General features: G+C 46.9%; 1 protein-coding gene across 2 annotated transcripts in view; it reads left to right on the top strand.

Annotated features, from left to right (window-relative positions):
- The window catches only part of IGSF21 (immunoglobin superfamily member 21), a 161913-nt gene that overhangs the window by 84432 nt on the left and 64270 nt on the right, over positions 1 to 13211 (top strand). For both annotated transcript variants that reach the window (XM_063145127.1, XM_063145128.1), the window contains one exon: positions 11565 to 11686. In XM_063145127.1, the coding sequence (XP_063001197.1) occupies positions 11565 to 11686 (122 nt within the window). The remainder of the gene's footprint in view (positions 1 to 11564; positions 11687 to 13211) is intronic.

The following is a 13211-nucleotide window of genomic DNA, read 5'->3' as shown; positions in this document are numbered from 1 at the left end:
GCTGTGGCAGCCAACTTGACCTGCAGTGAGCTGGCTAGTTCTCAGATTTCCCAAGCACTCTGGGCATTTCCCCCCAACTATATTGAATGACTTTATTTCACTTACCACTTTCATAGAATCATAGAACAGCAGAGTTGGAAGGGGCCTCTAAGGCCATCCAGTCCAACCCCCTGCTCAATGCAGGAATCCACCCTAAAGCATCCCTGGCAGATGGTTGTCCAGCTGCCTCTTGAAGGCCTCCAGTGTGGGAGAGCCCACAACCTCCCTAGGTAACTGGTTCCATTGTTGTACTGCTCTAACAGTCAGGAAGTTTTTCCTGATGTCCAGCCAGAGACCTTCTCCTCCTGCAGAGGTTTAACAATGTGCGCAAATTTCTGAGCGCTTGCAAAAATGTAGCCAATTTTTTGGCCATTATTTGCACATGTTCCTCAGGATGTGCACAAATGGCAGAACCCGCAGGGGAAAGCATGAGCAGAAAACGTTGCTGGAGTTCGGGGGAAACCCACAGCTCAGCTTGTGAACGCCAGTCAAGCCGTACGCGCCATGGAAACTCCACCAAGTCAGAAAAGAACTAGATTTCCCAGTGATGGACGTTTCTGCATTTCCCCCCTCCTCGGCTGAAACACCCGCTCAGCTCATTGATGAAAAACAACAATAACAACAACAACAACAATGACAACAACAACAACAGTTTTCAGATAAAATTTGCTGCACTCGGTTCTTTTGCGTCAGCCATGAGATCCACAGAACACAATTTAAACAGCCCGAGTGAAACCGCTGTGAGTTGTTTTTCGCTTCCCAGCCACTATTACACATCCTTGCGGTGGCGGTGGAATTGGGCCGTAAGTGGGATTTCAAGTTTATTACAGCTATTTTCAGTCTGTAATTGGTTTTGTACAACACAGGCAACGGCTGGGGGACGGCGAACGGGGCTTTGGAGAGTGTCTGCAGAGCGAGCGCTGGGGGAGACGGCTTTGATCTGTTTTGCTTGCACCAGCCAAGTGGAAATCACTATCCCATTCCCAAGCTGTGCTAAGATGGTCCAGTGGAAATGGCCTGTGGGTTTTTTCCTCCCAACTGTGAACAGAACACTAAAAGGGAGAAGTGAAGCCAGGGAGCCTTCCTCCACCCCCTCTCTGTGTACGTTTCTCCCAGGCTGAGCAAAGGAGGCACGAGAATTTTGTTTTTCGCATGCAAAACAATTATTATTATTATTATTATTATTATTATTATTATTATTATTATTATTATTATTTTATTGTTATTATTTATTACATTTTTTTACCGCCCAATAGCCAAAGCTCTCTGGGCGGTTCACAAAAATTAAAACCATGAAAAGCATAATAAAACAACCAGCGATCTAAAAACACAAACACAAAATACAATCTGAAGAGCACAACCAGGATAAAACCACACAGCAAAAATTGATCTAGGTTAAAATATGGAATTAAAACAGCAAAGTTTAAATTTAAGTTAAATGAGGTGTTAAAATACTGAGAAAATAAAAAGGTCTTCAGCTGATGATGGAAGGAGTACAGTGTAGGTGCCAGGTGAACCTCTCTGGGGAGCTTGTTCCACAGCCAGGGTGCCACAGCAGAGAAGGCTCTGCTCCTGGTAGCCACCTGCCTCACTTCCTTTTGCAGGGGCTCACGGAGAAGGACCCCTGAAGATGATCTTAAGGTCCGGGCAGGCACATATGGGAGGAGGCGTTCCTTCAAATAACCTGGCCCCAAACCATTTAGGGCTTTGAAGGTTAGTACCAGCACTTTGAATCAGGCCCAGACATGGACTGGCAGCCAATGAAGTTGTAGAAGGACTGGCATGATGTGGTAAATGCCCCAATCACAGCTCTGAACGCCAGCCTGGCTCTTCCGCAAATATTCACAAATTGCTGGACACGTTCTCACGCTCCTCTCATTCCTGATTCTCAGTTTGATTGGCCCCGGTTTCCCAATTTGCACCCATTTCCTTCGCAGAACGAATCAGCCCTGCTTTGGACTGTTGCGCGAATCAGGACGTCTGCCCGGATTGGGGGGGAACGGGCGCAAATCTCCCAAACATGAGCAAAGCTCCATTTATGCAGGTTCCCCATTCGCGTAGAGCGAGGAGCGATGACAAGTTCAAAACAGGAATTAGGCAAAGGAGAGCAGAGAGGGAACGTTCGGAGAATCCTGGTAATTTGAACAACGTACGTCCACCCATCCCTGGGCTGACCTGCATTTGTTTGATCATTGTCAAAAGACAGACCTAAGTTTCAGTGTACCTCCACATTTTTTGTGGGGGCTTGGCCCAGGCACCCTCTTTCAGTGAGTCTATCTTCTCACCACCATGGTCACCAGCTGCTTCTGCTCCTGTTCCTCACCATCAACATTGTCTGGGCCAAGGTTGAAATGCTGGACAGGAGGAGAACCAGCCCTGGTCTTCTCCATGGATTTCTGCTGGGGTGTGGGCCTAGGTGGTCGCCCACCCATGCCTACCTTCCCTGGTGAGGTTGGTCCAAATTATCACCATAATTTTCCTTGACAACCTTAGAAATTCTACTCCGTAAGAATATTGGTCCTTCTAGTATTGTCCACAGTCACTAGAAGTGACTCTTTGGGCTCTCAGGTGGCTGGAGAAGACAAGGGGTTGAACCTGGAGCCTTTTGCATGCAGAACAGGTGCCCTGTTACTGAGTTATGGCCCCATCAAGGTTACATGGCTCAGTATCAAGGGTCATAATTGTGGCCAAGAATTGAAGCACTGCTTTACTGTTTGGGTGTGTATGCACACATGTGCCTTCGAGAAGCGTCTCAAAATAAATCCATCTTCACCAACACCTTGAGACGTCTTCCTCTTTCCTCTTTCACTTTGTGGACCGCTCTGTGTTTCTGGAGCTCGGGTTGCGTCCAAATTTAGTCCAACTTAGAACAGACCACCGAAACCAATGGTACGTAAGTGAGTTGTGATCCAACTTCAGTCTACTCTAAGTAGGACTAAAGCTGGATCCAACCCTTTGAGTTTTTTCCATACAGGGTTTATTCTTCAGGGTGTAATGATGGCCCCTTGTTCGAAGTGTCTTGTGTGTGTATGTGTGCAGAGGAATCTGTAGTATATTAAAGGCCATGTAGGTTTGGTTGTTCAAGGATAGATCATTTCTCTGTGCGTGAAATCCATTTTCAAGGTTGCAGCTTCCCACGTGTGCTTTGCCATCAAAGAGATTATCGCCAATTGTTTGGTCCCCCCCCCCCGTTAAATATATTCTTTGGCAGGGATGTCAGTTTCACTGCTGGCATATGTCAGTTGCATTGCTATGCCAGGAGATGACAGCTATCGAAAGCGACAGAGCGCCCTCCGTCTCAATCCACCGAATTCCTATGTGACATCCATTGTGGACTGACTTAAGATCTGATGGTCAGATCCTCTCTTGATTCTGAGCAATGACAGATTATCTGTCCCCTCTGAAAATGAAGTGCTCCTGTCTAGGGATGGATGGGGTCACATCTGTCTGTGCTGCACCCTGGTTGCTGGACCCATGCCGGCTCCCTGTCCTGGCTTGCCACTGGGTGGTCTGTGGGCAACTGGCCTCCCACTCTCTCACTGAGCTGCCATTTTGCATAAAGATGGCAACTCACTATCTTGTGAAAGGCCTTGTGGCAGAAATGCCGGTCCTAATGGGGACGCTTACATGAAATTACAGACACAAAAGGACCTTTATGGAAGAGACCGAGCTGCTATTTTGTAGCTCAGAGGAGGGGCACTTGCCCAAGTAGGCATAGTCTGACACAGACAAGCACGGCAGTCCACGGAGTCCAGTCCATGGGGCCGAGCGGGTGGGAAAGTGCTGAGTGTTGAACCGAACACTATAATTTTGAATTATCGTATTTCAGCTCATGTTTTTGTATCCCCTGAATTCTGCCTGCTTCGCTTGTACCAAGGCTGCATGAGAATTTCATGTTGGCTTGCAAAATATGCGGACCTGTCCAGTTTAAAGCTCTGGAGGTGTGCGTGAGCACATACCTGCCAAAACTGTTTTTTTTTTTCAAATTGTGGCGCACGTGCTTGCGTTCATCTCTTGATATCCACAAACTTCCCATTTTTCCTGTCTTAAGTTCAGTTCGTCTCAAAAGATGATAGCTCGGTAGTAGAGTGTCTGCTTTGAAGGTTTCAGTTTGGATCTCCAATGTCTCCAGGTAGGGCAGGAATGCACAGATTTCGTCAAATCCATTTTGTCTGCATTTCATGGATTGTTCGGTGCTTTTCATTCTATCGTCCACGCACGGACGGGATCGGATTTTTTCCCCAAGTGCCTGAATTTGTGCAAATTCACATTTGCAAAAATGCACAAATCCCCATGTGCATTTTTAGGCTTCAGTCTAAATGGGTAGATTCATTTTGGGAGAGGCGTTCCATCAGTTATTGTGGTCCCAAGCCGAGTAAGGCTTTATAGGTTAAAACCAGCACCTTGAATTGGACTCGGAATCGTATAGGCAGCCAATGCAAGCGGGCCAGAATCGGTGTTATATGTTCGAAACTTCTGGTTCCAGTTATCAATCTGGCCGCTGCGTTTTGCACAAGCTGCAGCTTCCGAACTGTCTTCAAAGGCTGCCCCATGTAGAGGGCGTTGCAGTAATCTAACTTGGAGGTTACCAGAGAATGGACAACTGAAGTTAGGTTATCCCTGTCCAGATAGGGGTGTAGCTGGGCCACCAACCGAAGTTGGTAGAAGGCGCTCCGTGCCACATCTTGTCCTCCAATTTTCCTAATCTAATGGTTTTTTTAATGTGATTTCCCCTATTATATGCATTTTGTATGATTACTGCATGTGAGTCTAAGGCTGTAGCTAGACCTAATGTTTATCCTAGGATCATCCCGGGTTCATCCCTGCCTGAATGCTGGATGCCCTGTGTGGCACTTAGATGAACAGGTTTGACCCCCGGACAATCCTGGGATAAACCTTAGGTCTAGCTATCGCCTAAGTAAGTTTGTGCCATGTGAACCGAACAAATTTCTCTTCCATTCTTAGCTGTCCTCACAAAATAACTTTGCAAAAAGAAAAAGAAAAAAAATAGACTTTCCTTCCTTCCTGCATCAATAAAGCCTTTGGGCCAAAGATACCACTCATGCATGGTGTGTAGACTTATGAAAGAGATTTTGATAATAATACTAATAATAATGATAATGCCACCACCAATACCACTGAAATTGGAGATGCCCTTGAAAACTTCCACTCTGTGTCTCTCCAAAGCGCAAGAGATTTACAGCCTGCATAATTCTCTTCGGGGTTCTTTATCTTGTGTGTGAGAGAGTGTGTATTTTCTTTGTAATAAAACCTCGGCTTAGGCAAATAAATTTGAGGAGACAGTTTTACTGACAGCTCCCCTCCCCCTTTCCCCCCCACCCTTTCGGTTCCCGCATAATAATAAAAAAACACGGAGTGAAATTTCAGCTAGGAGCGACAACGCGGGGTGAATTCTAAGAGTCAGATGAAGGCCTGGCTCCTGGTGCGCGGAGGGTGTTTGGTAGCAGAGGTGTTTGGTAGCACGGCACCGTTCAGCTTTGATCTTGCCGTTTCAGGTCTTCCGGGCAGTGATCCAAGGATGGGGGGGGGATATAAGGTGACTCCAGAACTATAGTCAAACTCACGCTTATTGCCAAAGGACTTAACTTGAAAGATTCCCCGTCTTCTTATTGAAAAAGCAGGTGGTTCTTCAAAGGGTTTCTTAACAAAAAGTGCCTCTGCGTTATTCTCCCACCTGCGCAGATAGACACTCAGGAAAGAAGCATTCATTGACCACCATCATTGCTGATCTTCTCTTTCTATGCCGCTTTAGTGCCTGTTTGGACCCAGAGCAACTCACGGCGTAGCCAAGAGCCGACCGTAGACATAGCAAGGATGTCCATCAGCGGGAACTCTGCCCCTTTTGGGGCTCGCCAGTCTTCCGCTGCACACATGACTCGGCTGGCATTTGCGAGCCAAGCTGCAAGTTTCCCCTGGGTTCTGGGGACTTGAAAACGAATAAATTCAGAAATAAGCGGTTTCAGTTCGTGCAAATGTCTGTTTCCCCAAACAAAAAGAAATAAAGCAAATCAGTCAGCTGGTGCAAATTACAGCAGAATGAGCCGGGACAGCTGGTGGAAGACAGGGCAGAGTCTGGTGGACTTTGAGCTCCAGCTCCCAACTGGATTCTGACAACTTCCCAAAAATATTGCATTTCCAACACAATAGACACAATTGCGTCCTGTAACAGTAGTGTCAATGGGTGCGGAATATCAAATTCATGGAGTGAAACCCTACAAATACACTGACTGTATTCATTCAAGGCTGACAAAATCAATCCAATGCAGTCAATCCTTCAAAATTTACCTGCCTTTTTCCTTCCCCTCCTCCCCATTCCATTTAGACACTGTGCTGTGTCTTTTAAGTTGTAAACCTGTGCACAGGGTCTGCCTTGTTTTCAATTGACTGTAAATAAATAAATATTGAAGAACTCCTTCCCACAATGGATAATTAACTTCCGGATTCACTCACTGTCGCAAGTAATGATGGCTTTACCTGGCTTTTAAGAAGGATTACATAAATCGATAGGGGAGAGTCCTATCAGTGGCTGACGTCCTGAGAACTAGTGGAACCTCATTATTCAAACAGGGTCTACCTCTGAGGATCAGGGACCAAAAAGGGCATCTTGCCAGAGATGGGGAATTTCAGTTCGTCTCCAGGTTCTGATCTGCGGAGTGTGAACTGTGTAAATGCTGCTCAAAAGTGAACTGAAGTGGATTTCCTCTATGTTCCTACCTCCAGATTTCACCCTTATACACCCCTATCCTCCAGATGTTGGACTTCAAACTCCCCCTTGAAGTCTGTCTTGCCTCCTCCTACTTCCCAAATGCAAGGGTTTTTTTCAGTCACAAAAAATGCATTCCAAACACATCCCAACTCACAAAAGCGTGAAACATGCACTCTTATGAAAAATTCACTTCTTTTTCATAGAATCATAGAATAGTAGAGTTGGAAGGGGCCTATAAGACCATCGAGTCAAACCCCCTGCTCAGTGCAGAAATCCACCTTAAAGCTTCCCTGACTGATGGCTGTCCAGCTGCCTCTTGAAGGCCTCCAGTGTGGGAGAGCCCACCCACCCCCTAAGTCATGGGTTCCATTGTCGTACTGCTCTGTCAGGAAGTTTTTCCTGATGTTTAGCCGGAATCTGGCTTCCTGTAACTTGAGCCCATTATTCCGTGTCCTGCGCTCTGGGAGGATTGAGAAGAGATCCTGGCCCTCCTCTGTGTGACAACCTTTTAAGTATTTGAAGAGTGCTCTCATGTCTCACCTCAATCTTCTCTTGTCCAGGCTAAACATGCTTAGTTCTTTCAGTCTCTCCTCATAGGACTTTGTTTCCAGACCCCTGATCATCCTGGTTGCCTTCCTCTGAACATGCTCCAGGTTGTCTGCATCCTTCTTGAATTGTGGAGCCCAGAACTGGATGCAATACTCTAGATGAGGCCTAACCAGGGCCGAATAGAGAGGAACCAGTAGCTCACGCCATTTGGAAGCTATACTTCTATTAATTCAACCCAAAATAGCATTTGCCTTTCTTGCAGCCATATTGCACTGTTGGCTCCTATTCAGCTTGTGATCTACAGCAATTCCAAGATCCTTCTTGTTTGTAGTATTGCTGAGCCAAGTATCCCCCATCTTGTAACTGTGCATTTGGTTTCTTTTTCCTCAGTGTAGAACTTGGCATTCATCCCTATGAAATTTCATTCTGTTGTTTTCAGCCCAGCACTCCAGCCTATCAAGATCACTTTGAAGTTTGTTTCTGTCTTCCAGGGTATTAGCTATCCCACCCAATTTGGTGTCATCTGCAAATTTGATAAGAGTTCCCTACACCTTTTGAATGGTTTCAGGACATTTTCTTTGAAAACTCATGCGCAAACGCATTTGGGAAGGTGAATACGGGTCACCTGAGAGTTTCGTAAAATAATAATAATAATAATAATAATAATAATAATAATAATAATAATAATAAAGCATCCCTATGCAAAAAATAGGGCGTATCCATACCTTGGCTGGCAATATCGCCATTTTCCGCCCTTCCTTTTCTGCCACGTGTCAATGACACCGTCCCCCCACAAGTTTATTTATTTATTCCCCCGACGCTTGCTTCTGGAGTTTATTAGCACCATCTGCGTTTTCACATTTCCCGTGGAAGAGACATTATGACACTGCCTGCAGGTGCGTTATTTCATTAGCAGATTCGCGCCTTGTCGTGTATTGTCTTGAAGACGCGCTGCGGCTTGGACGCGGAGAGCCGTAGCAGAGAGAGTGAAGCAGTTGAACTGCAGTTCCATCGAATACAAGATCTCTCTCTCTCTCTCTCTCTGTGCCTCTCTCTTTCTTTTCAAGGGACCTTGGTGCATCGCAAGAAAGCGACGGAGAGCTTCCACTCCCCAACACACACACACACACACACACGTCAGTCCTGAGTGGGACCAGCTCATGGGTAGGAATGTAGGAGAACTTCATTTCAGTTCCAAGAAGAGCCAAACGGGCTCTACTCACAACCCTCAACGCAGTTGCATTTACCGGGGGAAAGCGTGGACACGCTCAAGCTTGTGAGCCCATTTGCAAAAGGTGTCCTTGGTTTTGTGTGTGTGTGTGTGTGTGTGTGTGTGTCCACTTTTCCAAAAAGGATGCACTTTCATGTTTGGATCAATGGAGGATGTGCATGTTTTGGCATATACTTTCTAACGTGTTCATTTCTCAATTTTGAAAATGCACACTTTTCATGTTGCGGTGGGGTGTGTGTGTGTGTGAGAAGATACCCATGTTAGAGAATGAGGCAAAGTGATCACAAAAATGAACATAAGAAAATAAGGTCTGCTAGATCAGACTGAGGGTCCATCTAGTCCAGCACTCTGTTCACACAGTGGCCAACCAGCTGTTGACCAGGGACCAACAAGGCAGGACGTGTTGCAACAGGATGGAGTGGGGCAGAAGGTCCTGCAGATACTTCCTGGCCTTTGCTGGCACAACACTCACTAATTGCCTAGCGGTTGCTGGTGCAACATCTCCTTAAGGACTGCTCTTTAGTCCTGCTCCCCCTTATCTGGACGGCTCTCCTGTTCCTTGAGGTTATCTTGTTGATGACCTGCTCTTGCCATGCTGAAGCATCGCTCCTATGGTGGGACATGGAGCCGAACTGCCCAGGATAGTGGAAACAGAACAGGGTGGCTGTTAATCCAGTTTAAACTCCATAGCTTTGTCCTCAGGATGCTTCACAAGGTTATGAAGTCTCTCTCTCTCTCTCTCTCTCTCTCTCTCTCTCTCTCTCTCTCTCTCTCTCTCTCGTGTGTGTGTGTGTGTGTGTTTCACTGGGGAACACACACTGATAGGAGTGGAAAAAATGCAATTCTGCAAAGTGTGTGTATGTGTGGGAGATAAATAACCAAAGGAGATCTGAAGCCCATGTGCCCCCCTGATGCTTGCTAAGACTTTAAAAGCTTCTGGCCTGATCTTCAGAGCTCCGTGGTGGCACAGCCCAATTCCCTCGCCTTCGCCCGGCCCCTCTGGCAGTTTCTCCGCATTCATCTCCCCGCTGCAGGTCTTTGAATGGCGATTGCTGAAGTTTGCGGATCAAAGCGGGTTGCTTTCTTTCACATTTTCTTAGACATTAGAAGGCGAAGAAAGAGCCCACCCCCCATCCCCACCACCTCTGGATAATTCTTTTTTTTCCCTCTCCGCACAACTTTTGTACTAATTTATTTTTAAACATGCCCAGACTGCAACTAAGCAGAAGCAAAAGGCTGAGAGAAAGAGGGAGGGGGAGGAAAGAAGGGCATGCTTTCTCATCTTCTGGCTGGGGTGGCAGCGGTGGTGGTGGTAGGAATCTAACGTTCCAGATACAACCTCCGTGTACCTGGTTTATTTTAACCCCCCCCCCAAAAAAGTAGAGCTGAATGTTTCTGAGAAAATGGGAGTATGACCTTGTTTCTGATGGAGACTATTTGAAGATAATTACTTTGGCATCAAATTATACATTAAGTTAAAGACATAGCTAGCAGCTGCTGCTTCTTCCTCTACTTCTTTTTCGTTTACTCCTTTACCTCTTTTGCCCCCTTCTTCCCCTGTTTCCATTTCCCCCTTTTCCATTTCCCCCTTCTCCCCCCTCCTCCTCCTCCTCTTCCTCCTCCTCCCTCTTCCTCCCCCTCCTCCTTCTTCTTCAGTGTTGAGGGGTGCTCTGATTTTTATTTACCCACACATTAGGGAGGATTTCTATTGAGAAATCCTTAAGAGAAACTCTATTGAGACTCCCTGAAGATGGAGTGGAGGTTAATTCCACCTCCCAATTTTACCAATAATCACTCCCTGTGCAACTACGGGGCTTAGAAAAAAAAAAGGTCATCAATGCATCTTGTCTGCCTAAGACCGTAGAACAGGGGAATTATTAGTAAAAATCAAGGCCAGGGAGCAAAGGATTGGACTTGTCCTCACTACACAGGGGTCCCAACAAAAATGGGATCCTCAATGTATTTATTTTTATATAAAGAAAAATAAAAGACGTAGTTGCTAATTACATCTTTAACTGATGTGCAGTCAGTTTCTTAGATCTTCAACCGGGGCCAGTGTGAGTCATGTTGGCATGGTGGTGGGGAATGCACGTCCCCTTTCAGATCTTGTTGGATTGCATCTCCCATCAGCCCCGGCCAGCACAGCTGATGGAAGTTGCAGTCCAACAGCATCTGGAGGGACACGCATTCCCCACCCCTATTTTAGCCACTTCGGATTTCCGTCATGGGCAACGGATCCATGGGGAAATTGCTTTACAAAACCCATGCGTCCATGATATGCCACAGCCACATGTGAGCCATTTAGAGATGTTGGTGGCCGACTGAGGAGAGCCAGAAGCTGTGGGACAGATCCAATAGTCAGGATAGAAGGGCAAGTTTGGATTGAGGGACAAACTGGGAGTCAGGATTGAGGAACAAGCCAGAAGAAAGACCAAAGACCAAGCAAGGATGCAGGTCAACAGGAAGCTCAGGAAGTCCTTGTCCCTCAAGCAAGGCTACAGTGGAACAGGAGGTCCTCTAGTTCTCCTTCCGGTCCATGAGGATCCAATGGTCCAAACAGAAACAAAATTCTCCTACCTCCCTGGTTCTGGAAGTGTGGTCCTTCTGCACTTGGTCCTTAGTGATGAGTTATGAGATGCAGAAGAAGCTCTGTGAGCAGAGGCGGACGGTGGTGAGTGTCCACCACATCGGACCCGGTGAGTCCGTCCATCCCTGGAGTTTTGGTCCCTACTTTAAAAAGCGACCTTTCCCAGCAAGGGAATCTTGTCCTCTGTACACTGCTCAGAAATGTCTTTAATATAAGCCATGCATAAATATCATTAAATAAGTCATAAATAAACGGAAACGTCCCCTCCGTGTTTGCAAATTTGATTCCTTCCCCCCCCCCCCCCGCCGCCGCCTCTCTCTCTCTCCATTTTGTGTGGCCAAGCGTTCTGTGAAAACTGCTGGCTGCCCGGCATACTCCACAGAAGAAATTGGCTTTGACTTACTCTGCCTCTTTTGCCTTTCACTTGGCAGGTAACAGATGGTGGAACCATCAAGCAGAAGATTTTCACCTTCGATGCCATGTTCTCCACCAACCAGTCGCACATGGAGAATTACCGGAAGAGGGAAGACCTGGTGTATCAGTCCACCGTGCGGTAAGTCACGTCCATCTCCTTGGAAGAGGCTTTGACAAGATGGCACCCGGAGCCATTGCCTAGAGTGGAGGCTTTCTTCGCAGTGGCTCCTCTTGTGAATGGACACGGTGCTTATTTCTGCATATGCTTAAGCTTTAATGGCATTGCCACAGCCTGTACTCCTCGTGAGCCATTGCCTTCTGACCCCGCCGTTGCGTACCTGACAACGGAGGATAACGCCTCATGCATTTTACGAAGTGAGCTGTCGCCCGTGAAAGCACATGCTATCATAAATAGGTTAGCTGGAGCATCTCCCCTATGAGGGAAGGTTACATCAACTGGGATTGTTTAGCTTGGAAAAAGGGAGGCTGAGGGGAGACATGGTAGAGGTGTACAAAATTATGCAGAATGTGGACAGGGAGACCTTCTTCTCCCTCTCTCAAAATACTAGGACCCAGGGTCATCCCATGAAGCTGATTGGTGGGAGATTCAGGACAAAGAAAAGGAAGGACTTCTTCACACAGCACATAGTTAAATTATGGAACTCACTACCACAAGACGTAGTAATAGAAACCCATTTGGATGGCTTTAAAAGAGGGTTGGATAAATTCCTGGAGAAGAAGGCTATCAATGGCTACTAGCCCTGATGGTTGTGTGCTATCTCTGGTATTCAAGGCAATAAGCCTGTGTGCCCCAGTTGCTGGGGAACATGGGCGGGAGGGTGCTGTTGCACCATGTCCTGCTTGTTCATCCGTGGCCGATGGCTGGTTGGCCACTGTGTGAACAGAGCGCTGGACTAGATGGAACCCTGAGTCTGATCCAGCATCAGGGCACTTCTGATGTTCTTATGTAGTCAAGGTGCTGTATATTCTAGGACTGAAACTAAATGAGGGGTTTCTGTCACAGAGCCACGGCATCACCTCCGGCTTCAGGGATGGTGATGTGGCAGAAGGAAACGCCTTCGGAGGGGAACTATTGCTGGCAGCCTCTATGGCTGACTGACTATACCGCCTACCTATTGCCTTCGTCGCTGGGCAGCGTCACCTCAGCCAGGCAGATCAAAACCTTAGATAAGAGTCTGGAAGGGTCGCTGAGTTTGTCGAGATGCTAGACATTAGGGGTGTGCACCACGCTCTGTAAATATCTGGTAACCACGAACATCCATGGAGCATTCGATCTTCCAGAGCAGAGATTGTCTGCTTCCAAACCTATCAAATACTCTCAGAGCAGAGACGTGCCCAATTGGTGCATCTAAAGTCTCCAGAATTAACCTGCTCTCTCTCTCTCTCTCTCTCTCTCTGTGTGTATGGGTAGTTTTCGTATTGGCTTCTGTGGCTAGCCAATTAGGAATGGCCACAGCGGTGTTGTCCTCCAATCACAGAGTTCAGAGGGAGCATGTTTCTGCTCAGACTCATAGAAGTCAATCATCCACATTTCCACAGTGTGAAAGTGCTGCTGGGATTGCTGGTGCGTGAGAAAGCCTCTACACCTGAGTAAACTACAGGCAGGCAATTTATTTCAGTGCCTGGGTGCAGGGGTTGTCGTG

The sequence above is a fragment of the Elgaria multicarinata genome, chromosome 20 (assembly GCF_023053635.1).
Source record: "Elgaria multicarinata webbii isolate HBS135686 ecotype San Diego chromosome 20, rElgMul1.1.pri, whole genome shotgun sequence".
Taxonomy (NCBI): Eukaryota; Metazoa; Chordata; class Lepidosauria; order Squamata; family Anguidae; genus Elgaria; species Elgaria multicarinata.
The sequence above is the reverse complement of the archived record's forward strand: the minus strand, read 5'-3'. Positions and strand labels throughout refer to the sequence as shown.